At 46.2% G+C, this 16,069-nt stretch overlaps 1 protein-coding gene across 1 annotated transcript in view; it reads left to right on the top strand.

Annotated features, from left to right (window-relative positions):
- The window catches only part of LOC121840504 (protein bassoon-like), a 95,008-nt gene that overhangs the window by 38,901 nt on the left and 40,038 nt on the right, over positions 1-16,069 (top strand). Inside the window, exon 2 of the mRNA XM_042304372.1 lies at positions 6,112-6,634. Coding sequence (XP_042160306.1) covers positions 6,112-6,634 — 523 coding nt within the window. The remainder of the gene's footprint in view (positions 1-6,111; positions 6,635-16,069) is intronic.

Here is a 16,069-nt window from a genome sequence, read left to right as displayed (position 1 = left end):
ACAGCTAGCTACAACTAGTGCTTTCCTTTCACACATCGGCTTTAATTGCTTTAATTGCTGAACCCGGAATCTAACCTCCTTTAGCCAGCTGAAGTGAGAAGGAGGCTAGCAAGGTCGGACTCATTTACTTCTTGTGCAACACTGATAAATGACCCATGGGAAATGAACGCCAGAGCAGTGTGTTTTTCAAGTCATCTTTGCTGAGTAATTATGAGACTTGTGCATTATTGTAGCAAGGTGCGGCATTAGCGTCCGTCGGGATGTCTACGAGTCTGTATGGTCGTATTCTGCTCCTCGACAGCTTCACAAAGCGCTGCTCTGCCCACGCTCAGACCCACCCGGGTAATGGTGAAGCATAACAGAGCTGATGCACCCTAAGCCTCCCTCTGCTTCTCTGGTTTTCCTGCTGCCGCAGATAAGAGAGAGAGAGAGAGCTCAGAGAGAGCTCAGCGAGAGCTTCTGACAGCTCTGGCTCTCTTTCATGCTCTTTTATTCAAGCACTTTGGGTGAATCAGTGAAAAGGCTTTAAAGTTGAGTCACCATCCTCTCCCTCCCCCTCTCCCCCTCTCCACACCCCCTTACCCGAGCGGGCATGACCACTTGGCAGCAGTTTGGGCGGCAGTCTCCTTTGTGAGCTGCTTTAACTTGATGTGCTCCTCTGCATGTGTAATAACACGCCCACTCCTGGTAATAAGCTGAATAAACCCAGGTGTTCTTTTGATGAGATCCCATGTGTACCACATTCGTGTCCTACTTCTTCTACAGCATCTGGAGAGAGAGAGAGAGAGACAATCCCTATAGAGGAGCCTATATCCCTGAAGAAAAATGTATTTGTAACAGAAAACAAAACCGTTCAAAACTGTCAGGAACTGTTTTTGAAACTATAACACAAAGGAAAACAAGGAAGAGAAAGGAGTCGACTGTTACAAGGGGAAAACAGTTTTAAGGCTTCTCTTATACACACTGCTACTTCTCCAACAGGTTATGTTGTAGATAGATTGTCACAGCAGTCTGAACAAATACCCCTTCAGTGCCTTTCTGTACATTCATATTTTATTTTCCTGTGAACCTTTCTCTTGGAAGACATGTTTGAAAGGCCACATAACAATCAGTAGCTGGGCAAGAGCCTTTCTGCATTGGGTGAAAATAAGACGGTTTGCCATTTACGTTTTTGCTCAGGGACCTGTGGGAGTGTGCAAGTGTTCCTTTGCACAAACTCAGCATGCCATTGTAGATGACTGAATAAAATATATATATTTATTTGAACCAAAAACTACAGTCAGCACATGCCTCCTTAGTTAAAAGTGGCATTAACGAATGTACTATTTTTGAATTCATCAAAATTGGAGTCCTGCACGGGCATGAATTTCAAGTCCTACCCTACACAGTCCAGATTGTTTCTGACAAATGTAAAGCCCGGCTCTACCTGAAACCCGGAATCAGAAAAACTCCCTCAGTTAGTAAATCCATTAGCTGCTCCTCTCTGTCTGTCACTCACTCAAGACACATGAGAGAGCAGCCAGATATGACTGTACAGTCGTGGCCAAAAGTTTTGAGAATGACACAAATATTAATTTTCACAAAGTCACGAAGTGAGTTTGTATGATGGCAATTTGCATATACTCCAGAATGTTATGAAGAGTGATCTGATTAATTGCAATTAATTGCAAAGTCCCTCTTTGCCATGCAAATGAACTGAATCCACAAAAAACATGTCCACTGCATTTCAGCCCTGCCACAAAAGGACCAGCTGACATCATGTCAGTGATTCTCTCATTAACACAGGTGTGAGTGTTGACGAGGACAAGGCTGGAGATCACTCTGTCATGCTGATTGAGTTTGAATAACAGACTGTAAGCTTCAAAAGGAGGGTGGTGCTTAGAATCATTGTTCTTCCTCTGTCAACCATGGTTACCTGCAAGGAAACACGTGCCGTCATCATTGCTTTGCACAAAAAGGGCTTCACAGGTAAGGATATTGCTGCCAGTAAGATTGCATCTAAATCAACCATTTATCGGACAATCAAGAACTTCAAGGAGAGCGGTTCAATTGTTGTGAAGAAGGCTTCAGGGCTCCAAAGAAAGTCCAGCAATCTCCAAAAGTTGATTCAGCTGTGGGATCGGGGCACGAACAGTACAGAGCTTGCTCAGGAAAGGCAGCAGGCCGGTGTGAGTGCATCTGCACGCACAGTGAGGCAAATACTTTTGTAGGATGGCCTGGTGTCAAGAAGGGCAGCAAAGAAGCCACTTCTCTCCAGGAAAAACATCAGGAACAGACTGATATTCTGCAAAAGGTACATGGATTGGAATGCTGAGGACTGGCGTGAAGTCATTGTCTCTGATGAATCCCCTTTCCGATTGTTTGGGGCATCCGGAAAACAGCTTGTCCAGAGAAGACAAGGTGAGCACTACCATCAGTCCTGTGTCATGCCAACAGTAAAGCATCCTGAGACCATTCATGCGTGGGGTTGCTTCTCAGCCAAGGGAGTGGGCTCACTCACAATTTTGCCTAAAAACACAGCCATGAATAAAGAATGGTACCAACACATCCTCCGAGAGCAACTTCTCTCAACCATCCAGGAACAGTTTGGTGACGAACAATGCCTTTTCCAGCATGATGGAGCAACTTGCCATAAGGAAAAAGTGATAACTAAGTGGCTCGGGGAACAAAACATCAATATTTTGGGTCCATGGCCAGGAAACTCCCCAGACCTTAATCCCATTGAGAACTTGTGGTCAATCCTCAAGAGGCGGGTGGACAAACAAAAACCCACAAATTCTGACAAACTCCAAGCATTGATTATGCAAGAATGGGCTGCCATCAGTCAGGATGTGGCCCAGAAGTTAATTGACAGCATGCCAGTGCGGATTACAGAGGTCTTGAAAAAAAAGGGCCAACACTGCAAATATTGACTCTTTGCATCAACTTCATGAAATTGTCAATAAAAGCCTTTGACACTTATTAAATGCTTGTAATTATACTTCAGTATTCCATAGTAACATCTGACAAAAATATCTAAAGACACTGAAGCAGCCAACTTTGTGGAAATTAATATTTGTGTCCTTCTCAAAACTTTTGGCCACAACTGTACTGCGCAAGAGAGCACGCACAAATGACTCAGCTTCAACATTTTAGTGATCGGTTTAGTGATACCCGAGCTCTGCCCGTACCCTAGTTATTGATGAATAAACAGGCCCTACCTGGCCCTAACCCAGGGGTTCTCAAATGTTTTTGGCCCACAACCACATTTGACATCTGAAGATTTTGGCAACCACACCCATGTGAAAAAATGATGTAGTTAAACAGCCTGTGTTTACTTTTTTATTTGGGGCTATGGCAGTCAATTTAAAAATGTTCTAACAGTATTTCTGATTGTCTTCTCAACTCACCATCACATACTTTTAATGTGGGGCAGTCATTAGCAAATGAGTCTGACATTATGTCTCTTAACTCACCACCACCAATGAGATGGGTGTGCTTGATGCATGTCGCGTCGGAGCTTCTTAACAGTCAGGGCGCTTGGTTGACAGTGCACACCTCATCTCTGCTGTCACATCCAACCTGGATCCATATTTGGTTTTAATGCAGACGAGAGCAGATATGAGCTGGCGAAGGGTAGCCTACCATGAGTTTTATGGTGCTTTCAGACGACTGAGAACTCAGAAAAATAAGAGGTCAAATCATGATGTCAGTGATATTCAGGTCGGAAATTATGAGGTCTAGAAAGAGACCCGAGTTACCGAGTTGGAATTCCAAGTTGGATGGCTGTTCAAATAGATTTTTCCCAGTCGGTGCTTGTTTCTTTCCGAGTTCCCAGTTGTCTTGAACGCACTGAAGTCGGAGATTTCAGAGTTCCCAATTGTTTTGAATGCAGCATACATTTTCAAAGGGAGACGGTCACATGACAGCTCGATCAGCTGTTCGATTTCACTTACCAGTATGTCAACTGCGCCAGGATCACAGTTAAATCGATTGAGAAGTCTGTCCCAAAGCGCTCTTCCAAGCGTTGGAGGGGAGCAGTCATCCCTCGCAGTGGTGTAAAGTACTTAAGTAAAAATACTTGAAAGTACTACTTAAGTAGTTTTTTTGGGTATCTGTATTTTACTATCTATATTTTTGGCATCTTTTACTTCTACTTCACTACATTCCTAATGAAAATGTTGTACTTTCTCAGCGTCTCAGCTCAGCTCTTTTGCCGCCAGTTGCTCTTGGTGTATCATACAATGTGTCCATATGGCAGAGGGAGACATATTCATAACAAGAGTGCAGAGGTCTGCCCTCCGTTCCGACCTTTTCCCATGATCTAGGGGTGCTCTCTAGTTTAATTTTATCGTTTAAATCTCGAGACAACTCTGATATAAAGTGTTTTTTCTCAAAGTTGCTGGGATGTCACGTGTCCTATTTATATCAGTACACGCATAACAACCGAAGTATTATGAAACTTCTGTTAGATAAAACAAACCACACGTAGCAAATAAGCCATTCCATTTTTTGTTGACCAAATTCGACACTCATTGATTTCTAAACAAAAACTCCCTGCTTGGTGCGCGGACGAAATAGCGCCACCTGCTGGAGAACACATATATTTGGCCTAGTTGTCCCTCTCGCATCGTCTCTTCCTCACTGCTGAATTGGCTCATGGGGCTGAAATAGACAGCTCAGTGGTACTGACATGGCTCATGTGGCTGAAATGGACAGCTATGTGGTGCTGAAATGTGTCAAGCCCTGTACAAGCTGCCTGACAGCCTGCAACATTTTTGTAAATAATGCACTTTAGCCTGCTTTCTATGTGTGGAACCCCTCATTATAGCACTTTGGTCCATCCGCCTGCTTGGTTTGAAGCTGCTGTGACCGTTGGAGTCTTTTACCTGGGTAGGGTAGATCTCTCAGTGAGTGAAGAGGGCAAACTGTTGTGAGAGCTGCAAGGAGACATTTAACATCATTAGACCAGATGAGATTGCATTAAGTGCATAGGCAGGCATGCAGGGAAGCAAGCAGGCATTCACCCATGCAGTCCCGCACGCACACCCATACACACTAAGGCTTCCATATGTCCTCTGTATGTAATGATCACTGGGTGAAGTCTGGCTCGCAGGGCTCTAAGTAGATGTGCATTTGGAGACAGTAACTCCAGAGCAAAGGCGTGGGGGTGGATGAGAGCCATTTCGTGACATTCACATGTAGCTGAAAGCAAATGTCTCATACCGACTCGGGCTGTCGCAAAATATGCCTGTCTGTCCTTACTACAAATACTTGTGTCCAAACTCACATGACACAACTGAATCAACTGATTGGCTGGAACTACTGTGGATCTCTTTGATCCATTCCACATTTACGCTGTTCCCAGATCAGTTCTGTTTTTCAGTGTCTTGTTTCAGTCTTATCTGGAAGTGGGGGAAATGTGTTGATGTAGTTCTGTGATTCCTTTCCTGATTCCTTTTTGTAGGCTCTTGTTGGTGCCTTTGTGTTTCCCATGGCTATGTCATATCCTTTGGAAATTCATTGTGAATGTATAAGTAATGACTGTTTTTTAACTCTCTCTTCTAGCAGTTTTTAGGTGGTAGAGTAAAATGCAAAGATTTAGTGATACTGACCAAAAAAAATGAAATTAATAGAAATGAATAGATAATACACGGCTACATAAAAAGTCCCTCACAGGGACGAGCTGCCTGATAAAGTTACCTGTCTGGTTCACTGTCTGTATAAGAGCTGTTAACCTGGTATGTGAGGCTCCATGCTTTGCCCCAAGTCTCTCTGCCAAATGTTCCCTGCTAATGTCAACTCGTTTAATGTCCCATGTTCTCTCTACACAGCCAAGATGGTTGTAGGAATCCTGCTGAACAGGAACACTTTCAGAGGCTATGTAAGGCTCCTGTAGATGTATGTATATAGGACTATAGATATATACTAGATATATACTAAACTATGTCTCCTGAATAGATAGAACTTCATAGTCATACTACCGTATAGATCTAGTATAGTTACCCATAACATATATGGAACTTATTTGTCATGTTGGCATCTTTAGCTTTGTACTCTAGGTCCCGTCTAAACAGAAGGGATGTTCTATTTTAAGTTTATTTGATTCCTGTTTTTTTCCCCCATTTTCAGGGTTCCTATGGGGAGTCCTAAACCTGGGATGCAGCTTGGCTATGGAGGGATGGCTGGAGGAATGGGTGGAGGAGGAGGTCAGAGACTGGCCAACCAAGAGAGCCACAGGCCGTTGCAGCAATCTAGCTCAGGCCCCGACCATGGCTCTGGCCCGGGTCAGGGCCATGGGCCAGGGATGGGTGCTGGGATGGGTTCTGGGATGGTTGGCGGTCAGGGTCAGCATGGCCAGAGCCCCGGTCAGCCCGGTCAGCACGCCTCCAGACGGAACCTCCAGGTGGACTTCAGCAGCTCGGGAGGCCGGACGGGTCGCTCCTCCTCAGCGTCTCCGGACCGGGGGATCACCCCCACCTCGCCCTACTCGGTGCCTCAGATCGCCCCCATGCCCGTCAGCAAGCTGTGCCCCCTCTGCTCCACCACAGAGCTGACCAATCCGCCGGCCCTGCCAAACTACAACACATGCACGCAGTGCCGCTCCACCGTCTGCAACCAGTGTGGCTTCAACCCCAACCCCCACCTCACAGAGGTAAAAAACACTGCCTGTTAACATGCTGACTCTATTACAGCTATATCTAGGATCAGGTATCTATACCTTAATACTTAGGGAATTAAACCAGTTTACTAAACAGATAAGCTCTTAAGGGGCATCATGTTAAGTCACAAAATTAGGCACATCCTCATATATCTAGACTCCTATTTCTCTCAGGCAGGCATGCACAGTCATTTTGACTTCTCCAATCTCTAAGTCTCAGACATAGAAAAGGCCCTTCCTTAATGAGTATGAAGGTCCTGTCCTCCGTCAGTGACCTCTGACCTCTCTCTCAGAGGGAGCCCAGCAGAGCCTGCTGTCAGTAGCGTCTCCGTCGGGCTTGCTCCCTGGCTTTTCAGCCTCTGTTTTGACAGCAGCCATTGACAGGAGAGTAAATCAAATCAAATCAAATCAAATTTTATTTGTCACGTACACATGGTTAGCAGATGTTAATGCGAGTGTAGCGAAATGCTTGTGCTTCTAGTTCCGACAATGCAGTAATAACGAACAAGTAATCTAACTAACAATTCCAAAAAAAAAAAACTACTGTCTTATACACAGTGTAAGGGGATAAAGAATATGTACATAAGGATATATGAATGAGTGATGGTACAGAGCAGCATAGGCAAGATACAGTAGATGATATCGAGTACAGTATATACATATGAGATGAGTATGTAAACCAAGTGGCATAGTTAAAGTGGCTAGTGATACATGTATTACATAAGGATGCAGTCGATGATATAGAGTACAGTATCTACGTATGCATATGAGATGAATAATGTAGGGTAAGTAACATTATATAAGGTAGCATTGTTTAAAGTGGCTAGTGATATATTTACATCATTTCCCATCAATTCCCATTATTAAAGTGGCTGGAGTAGAGTCAGTGTCATTGACAGTGTGTTGGCAGTAGCCACTCAATGTTAGTGGTGGCTGTTTAACAGTCTGATGGCCTTGAGATAGAAGCTGTTTTTCAGTCTCTCGGTCCCAGCTTTGATGCACCTGTACTGACCTCGCCTTCTGGATGACAGCGGGGTGAACAGGCAGTGGCTCGGGTGGTTGATGTCCTTGATGATCTTTATGGCCTTCCTGTAGCATCGGGTGGTGTAGGTGTCCTGGAGGGCAGGTAGTTTGCCCCGGTGATGCGTTGTGCAGACCTCACTACCCTCTGGAGAGCCTTACGGTTGAGGGCGGTGCAGTTGCCATACCAGGCGGTGATACAGCCCGCCAGGATGCTCTCGATTGTGCATCTGTAGAAGTTTGTGAGTGCTTTTGGTGACAAGCCGAATTTCTTCAGCCTCCTGAGGTTGAAGAGGCGCTGCTGCGCCTTCCTCACGATGCTGTCTGTGTGAGTGGACCAATTCAGTTTGTCTGTGATGTGTATGCCGTAACAGAGGGGCTGTCTCTCTGTCCTTCCCCTGAACATGTGGGCGGCACCAGGCAGGTGGGTTTCAGAGAGAGGAAGTGAGGGAGGAGGGGTATTGTTTGCCCCGGATGCGGGTGAAGCGGTATTCTCTCCGGAGTGGTGAGAGCCTCCGAGGCACGGTGCCAATGCCACTGTAGTGTTGAGATGAGTTCTGGTCCCAACTGCCATCATGTTTTATTGTGAGGGACATTTATATGCATTATATTCTGAGAGCAGAACCAGGAGAAAGAGAATGTGGGGAAATTATGAAGAGAGAGTGGGAAGTGGAGTGTTAGAGAAACTGGGCCAAGAGCGAGAGATGGGAGGGAGAGAGAAATAGAGAGAGGGGAGGGAAGTAGAGAGAGAAGGGGGAGAGCAAAGATAGCTAAGCGTATACAATTTGAAGAGCGTGTCTGTTCATGTATAAACTGATGATGGAATATGTATGTGCATGTTTACACTGTTAGTGATATGTACTATACAATATGCAGGTCACATTTTGTGATAAAGTGTGTGTTTGTGTTTGTGTATTTGTGATAAAGTGTGAGTGTGTGGGCTTGGTAAATGGCAGTAATTCCTCTCGAAGCGATGGCAAAATTTCCATTAGTCTACTGAGGCAGGGTGAAGGGTGTAGGGCAGAGGGTGGAGGGTGGAGGGTGTAGGGCAGAGGGTGGAGGGTGTAGGGCAGAGGCGGAGGGTGTCGGGCAGAGGGTGGAGGGTGTAGGGCAGAGGGTGAAGGGTGTAGGGCAGAGGGTGGAGAGGGGCAGAGGGTGGAGGGAGTAGAGGGTGGAGGGTGTAGGGCAGAGGGTGGAGGGAGTAGGGCAGAGGGTGGAGGGAGTAGGGCAGAGGGTGGAGGGAGTAGGGCAGAGGGTGGAGGGAGTAGGGCAGAGGGTGGAGGGAGTAGGGCAGAGGGGAGTGGAGGAGGGAGGGTGGAGGGAGTAGGGCAGAGGGTGGAGGGAGTAGGGCAGAAGGTGGAGGGTGTGGAGGGCAGAGGGTGGAGGGTGTAGGGCAGAGAGGTGGAGGGTGTAGGGCAGAGGGTGGAGGGTGTAGGGCAGAGGGTGGAGAGTGTAGGATGAATGCCCGGAGGTGCACTTAGGTGTAATGTGAAGAAGGGGCAGCAGAACAGAGGATGCGGAGAAAACATTCACCCCTCAGTGCTGAGGAGGAGGGAGGAAGAGAAAGTGAACATGAAAAAGAGAGAATAGAGAAGAGGAGGATGGAAAAGAGGACGAATAAGAGGAGGAGGGAATGAAGAGAGAGACTGGAGAGGAAAAGGAGTAGGAGATAGAGGAAGGAGTGAGGAGGGAAAAAAGAAGTTGAGCAGGATTTAAAACTAAGGGGATTAGGAAGAGATAAGAGCAGAGGGAGGTGTACAGGGGAGAGAGGGTGGAGATGGAAAAGAAGGAGGTGTACAGGGGAGAGAGGGTGGAGATGGAAAAGAAGGAGGTGTACAGGGGAGAGAGGGTGGAGATGGAAAAGAAGGAGGTGTACAGGGGAGAGAGGAAGAGAGGGAGGTGTTTATTTTTTATTTATTTCACCTTTATTTAACCAGGTAGGCCAGTTGAGAACAAGTTCTCATCTACAACTGCGACCTGGCCAAGATAAAGCAAAGCAGTGCGACACAAACAACAACGCAGAGTTACACATGGAATAAACAAATGTACAGTCAATAACACAATAGGAAAAATATATATATATTTACGGGGAAGAGTACTGGGAAGAGTACTGGGTAGAGTACTGGGTAGAGTACGGGGAGGGTACTGGGAAGAGTACGGGGAAGAGTACGGGGAAGAGTACGGGGAAGAGTACTGGGAAGAGTACGGGGAAGCGTACGGGGAAGCGTACTGGGAAGAGCACGGGAAGAGTACTGGGAAGAGTACTGGGAAGAGTACGGGAAGAGTACGGGAAGAGTAAGAGTCGGGAAGAGTACGGGAAAGAGTACTGGGAAGAGTACGGGGAAGAGTACTGGGAAGAGTACTGGGAAGACTACGGGGAAGAGTACGGGAAGAGTACGGGAAAGAGTACTGGGAAGAGTACGGGGAAGAGTACGGGGAAGAGTACTGGGAAAAGTACTCGAAGAGTACGGGGAAGAGTACTGGGAAAAGTACTCGAAGAGTACGGGAAGAGTACTGGGAAGAGTACTTGGAAGAGTATGGGAAGAGTACTGGGAAGAGGAAAGAGTACTGGGAAGAGTATGGGGAAGAGTACTGGGAAGAGTACAGGAAAGAGTACAGGGAAGAGTACTGGGAAGAGTACTGGGAAGAGTACGGGGAAGAGTACTGGGAAGACTACTGGGAAGAGTACTGGGAAGAGTACTGGAAGAGTACGGGGAAGAGTACTGGGAAGAGTACTGGAAGAATACGAAGCGTACTGGGAAGAGTACGGGGAAGAGTACGGGAAGAGTACTGGGAAGAGTACTGGGAAGAGTACTGGGAAGAGCACGGGGAAGAGTACTGGGAAGAGTACTGGGAAGAGTACGGGGAAGAGTACTGGAAGAGTACGGGAAGAGTACTGGGAAGAGTACTGGAAAGAGTACGGGGAAGAGTACGGGGAAGAGTACTGGGAAGACTACTGGGAAGAGTACGGGGAAGAGTACTGGGAAGAAGACGGGGAAGAGTACTGGGAAGAGTACTGGGAAGAGTACTGGGAAGAGTACTGGAAGAGTACTGGGAAGAGTACTGGGAAAGAGTACTGGGAAAGAGTACTGGGAAGAGTACTGGGAAGAGTACTGGGAAGAGTACTGGGAAGAGTACTGGAAGAGTACGGGGAAGAGTACTGGGAAGAGTACTGGGAAGAGTACTGGGAAGAGTACTGGGGAAGAGTACTGGGAAGAGTACTGGAAGAGTACTGGGAAGAGTACTGGGAAGAGTACGGGAAGAGTACGGAGAAGAGTACTGGGAAGAGTACTGGGAAGAGTATGGGAAGAGTACTGGGAAGAGTACTGGGAAGAGTACTGGGGAAGAGTACTGGGAAGAGTACTGGGAAGAGTACTGGGAAGAAGACGGGGAAGAGTACTGGGAAGAGTACGGGTAAGAGTACTGGGAAGAGTACTGGGAAGAGTACTTGGAAGAGTACGGGGAAGAGTACTGGAAGAGTACTGGGAAGAGTACTGGGAAGAGTATGGGAAGAGTACTGGGAAGAGTACTGGGAAGAGTACTGGGAAGAGTATGGGGAAGAGTACTGGGAAGAGTATGGGGAAGAGTACTGGGAAGAGTACGGGGAAGAGTACTGGGAAGAGTACTGGGAAGAGTACTGGGAAGAGTACTGGGAAGAGTACTGGGAAGAGTACTGGGAAGAGGGAAGAGTCGGGGAAGAGTACTGGGAAGAGTACTGGGAAGAGTACTGTGGAAAGAGTACTGGGAAGTGTACGGGGAAGAGTACTGGGAAGAGTACTGGAAGAGTACTGGGAAGAGTACTGGGAAGATTACGGGGAAGAGTACTGGGAAGAGTACTGGGAAGAGTACTGGGGAAGAGTACTGGGAAGAGTACTGGGAAGAGTACTGGGGAAGAGTACTGGGAAGAGTACTGGGAAGAGTACTGGAAGAGTACTGGGAAGAGTACTGGGAAGAGTATGGGAAGAGTACTGGGAAGAGTACTGGAAGAGTACTGGGAAGAGTACTGGGAAGAGTATGGGAAGAGTACTGGGAAGAGTACTGGGAAGAGTATGGGGAAGAGTACTGGGAAGAGTACTGGGAAGAGTACTGGGAAGAGTACTGGAAAGAGTACTGGGAAGAGTACTGGAAAGAGTACTGGGAAGAGTACTGGAAGAGTACTGGGAAGAGTACTGGGAAGAGTACTGGGAAGAGTACTGGAAGAGTACGGGGAAGAGCACTGGGAAGAGTACGGGAAGTGTATGGGAAAGAGTACTGGGAATAGTATGGGAAGAGTACTGGGAAGAGTACTGGGAAGAGTACGGGAAGTGTACGGGAAGAGTACTGGGAAGAGTACTGGGAAGAGTACTGGGAAGAGTACTGGAAGAGTACTGGGAAGAGTACTGGGAAGAGTATGGGAAGAGTACTGGGAAGAGTACTGGAAGAGTACTGGGAAGAGTACTGGGAAGAGTATGGGAAGAGTACTGGGAAGAGTACTGGGAAGAGTATGGGGAAAGAGTACTGGGAAGAGTACTGGGAAGAGTACTGGGAAGAGTACTGGAAAGAGTACTGGGAAGAGTACTGGAAAGAGTACTGGGAAGAGTACTGGAAAGAGTACTGGGAAGAGTAAGGGGAAGAGTACTGGGAAGAGTACTGGGAAGAGTACTGGAAGAGTACGGGGAAGAGCACTGGGAAGAGTACGGGAAGTGTATGGGAAAGAGTACTGGGAATAGTATGGGAAGAGTACTGGGAAGAGTACTGGGAAGAGTACGGGGAAGTGTACGGGGAAGAGTACTGGGAAGTGTACGGGGAAGAGTACGGGGAAGAGTACTGGAAGAGTACTGGGAAGAGTACTGGGAAGATTACGGGAAGAGTACTGGGAAGAGTACTGGGAAGAGTACGGGGAAGAGTACGGGGAAGAGTACTGGAAGAGTACTGGAAGAGTACGGGAAGAGTACTGGGAAGAGTACGGGGAAGACTACTGGAAACAGTACTGGGAAGAGTATGGGAAGAGTACTGGGAAGAGTACGGGGAAGAGTACTGGGAAGAGTACGGGGAAGAGTATGGGGAAGAGTACTGGGAAGAGTATGGGAAGAGTACTGGGAAGAGTACTGGGAAGAGTACTGGGAAGAGTACTGGGAAGTGTACGGGGAAGAGTACTGGAAGAGTACTGGGAAGTGTATGGGGAAGAGTACTGGGAAGTGTACGGGAAGAGTACTGGAAGAGTACTGAGAAGTGTACGGGGAAGAGTACTGGGAAAGAGTACTGGAATCTCAAATATATTTTGATTTGTTTAATACTTTTTTGGTTACTACATGATTCCATATGTGTTATTTAATAGTTGTGATGTCTTCACTATTATTCTACAATGTAGAAAACAGTAAATGTCAAGAAAAACCCTGGAATGAGCAGGTGTTCTTAAACTGTTGAACGGTAGTGTACGTAAATCTCCATATCCACATTGGGTACTGTTACTTTCAATAATAATGTGTAATAATTTGATTATTTTACAATTATTGCTATTCTAATGGCACACACAACTCTGTACACCTGTGTGAATGTGCGGGTGTGTGTGCCAGCCTGCAGGCCCTATCACCAGGCACCAGTGTGGTGGTGGCTGATAGGCTGCAGTAGACCCCAGGCTGAACAGACCCAAACCCTAAAGCAGGGATGGGTAACTTTGATGGGGGTCGAAGGTACCAAAAATCTGAACTCATCATAGGAGCCGCAGTCGCTCGTAGGTCTGCGTACCCACATCAATATCCCACAAATGCAGTCAGAGCAATAGCCTTTTGGGGGCCCTAAATGAAATTTTGCTGCAATGCTACATATCTTGCCAAGGGGAGGAGAGAAATGTTTACAGTTTTTAATATGATATCTGAGTGAGAGTGACTAGCATCATTCATGTCTGTGTAGTTTTGGTAAGTTAAATAGCCACTACTCTATCTCTGTGCTCCCCTTGTGTGGCCCTTGTGTAATTCATGTAATTCATGCAGTATTTGTAATGAAATTAGGCTTTTAGTTAATTGAAGGAATCACTGGTGCTTTTCTGTGACTAGGGAACACATATTTCCATCTTCCTTCCTCTCCTCCACCAGATGTATCCATGTAACCACTGGCTTGTTCATTAACAGATCAAATCAATCTCATAAACACTCAACCTGATCAGTATTTTAATTGGATCCACGAACATTTGTATGACGTAACATGCTGTTGACATAGCTTATAGAGTTGATGAGGCCAAAGATGCTTATTAGGCAGAGATTATGCTAGAGCCACTACACAGTGTTTGACTGTAATGTACAGTAACACAATGTAACGGTTTTGAGGTTATTGTTTGCAGGGGTTCCAGGTAGGTTGTGTCTAGCAGAGGAAATATTGCTTTCTACTCATTGATTGTGAGGGAATTAGTCCCGTCTGGTCCGAAAAAGTCAGTATGGACATACACTTTTCATAAACCCTTGAAACATTGAAAATAACTTCAAAACTGTTATTTTGCGTGGGTTGTATTACCAACATAAATGATCACACACATAATAATATCACAAACAATGAGCTCTGGTTCCTCAAGAAAAGTCCCATATCTCAGGCCTAAAAGAGTCCAGTCCGGTTCAGTGAGTTCAGTGAACTCAAGTGACCTTGGTCACGCAATGTTTGTCCGTTCTGAAAAGTGTAGACTAAACCCAGTCTCAATCATACAATCAAAATATCAACTCTTTTACCACACAACCATAAAGATTATCAAATCTCAGGAGTCTTCAACTACAACTGACCACAAATCAACACAGTATAAATCACACTCAAACAAATGAAATACCGTATGCAAAACAGTTGTGGTCAGTCAGACAATCCAATCCTCCTGCGGAGAAAGTCCACGACGAAACAGCAGAGACCAGCTGATATGCGTAGTCTAAAGGAAGAAATGAGTGGATCCGATCCTGGTTAAACTTGAGACCAGGCTACAAAGCACACATTTAAATACAACTAAACAGCCGGAGTAAAGAAGCTTCGGAACTGAGGGTTGAACACATCCTCATTGGCACCACCAACCATCACAACCCCCTTTTGCTCAGCTGATGCTGGCTATTTATTTGGGAATTAAGGGGGAAGCGCCCCATTGGAAGGAGAAACACAGACGGTTCAGACAAATTCAGGGCCGTCACAACATGTTCATGTGCACTCTGGCTTTTGCAGTGTTTTTGGTATCTTCTTGATACTGTAATTTAGTGTGTTTAACAATGGCTCCTTGTTGCAGTGTTTACAAATGATTGAGTGACTTTAGTTACAGCGAGTAAATCCAGAAATCTCAATATATTCTCGTCAAATGCTGTGCATATAGTGTGAGGGTGGATCGTAGAAGACATATATACAGCCTCAACCTTCTCTACCTCAATGTAGACTCTACCTGGGTTTACCCCATCCTTCATTCAAATGAGCTTGGGTGCCAGTCTGTTTCTGCTCTCTTGCCAACTCGTTGATGAGTGACAAGGAGTTGGCAAAAGAGCACAAACAGATCTGGGACCAGGCTAAATCCAAATCACATGGAACCTCATAACCCCTTCACCAGTGACATCAAGGTAATGAAGCACCCGCCGTATGGCTCCTCCCTCCTGCCTAATGTTTGTTGTTATTTGTGGCTGGGTGCTAAATTTAGACACAGCATGCACGCCGTGCCGTTAATAGAGGTGTGTGTTCAGAGTCATTAGCTTCCACTAGAAGTCATCAGCTAGCTTCCCTCTGGCTCTGCTCTGCTCTCTATCTCTCTCTCTTCTCTCTCTCGCTTTCTCTCTCTCTCTCCTCCCTCCACTGAGCCTGTTGTACTTGCATGTCACGCAGCGAAGACAAGACACCACACCACCCCAGACCCCTTTTTTACTCATTTACCCATAATCTTGCAGAAGTCTGGGACAGGAGCAGATAGGTTGTCAATCACAAAGCAGCAGAGATGATGTAGAGTCTGTGTTGTTGTTGTTTAGGAGGAGAGAGGAGGGAGTACAGAGAAGCTGAAGGCTGGGTAGCCTAGTGGTTAGAGTGTTGGACTAGTAATTGAAAGGTTGCAAGTTCAAATCCCCGAGCTGACAAGGTACAAATCTGTTGTACTGCCCCTGAACAGGCAGTTAACCCACTGTTCCTAGGCTGTCATTGAAAATAAGAATTTGGTCTTAACTGACTTGCCTAGTAAAATAAAGGTAAAATATTTTTTTTAAAATGTGGATCCAAGGCAGTGTCAGGATAGATTTCCTTGTATAGAGCCACAGTGAGGCAGGTGCTGCTCTCTCTTTCTCTTTAATTTAGTCTCTCTCTCCCTCTCGCCCTCTCTCTCTCTCACATTTTCTTCTCATTCTCTCTCTCTTTCTCTCTCTCTTTTTCTCTCTCTCCCTTTCCCTCTCCCTCCCTCTGTCTCTCAGTGCCTGGGAAAATGTCAGTGTGTTT

The sequence above is a fragment of the Oncorhynchus tshawytscha genome, linkage group LG22 (assembly GCF_018296145.1).
Source record: "Oncorhynchus tshawytscha isolate Ot180627B linkage group LG22, Otsh_v2.0, whole genome shotgun sequence".
In the NCBI taxonomy this organism is placed as follows: domain Eukaryota; kingdom Metazoa; phylum Chordata; class Actinopteri; order Salmoniformes; family Salmonidae; genus Oncorhynchus; species Oncorhynchus tshawytscha.
The sequence above is the reverse complement of the archived record's forward strand: the minus strand, read 5'-3'. Positions and strand labels throughout refer to the sequence as shown.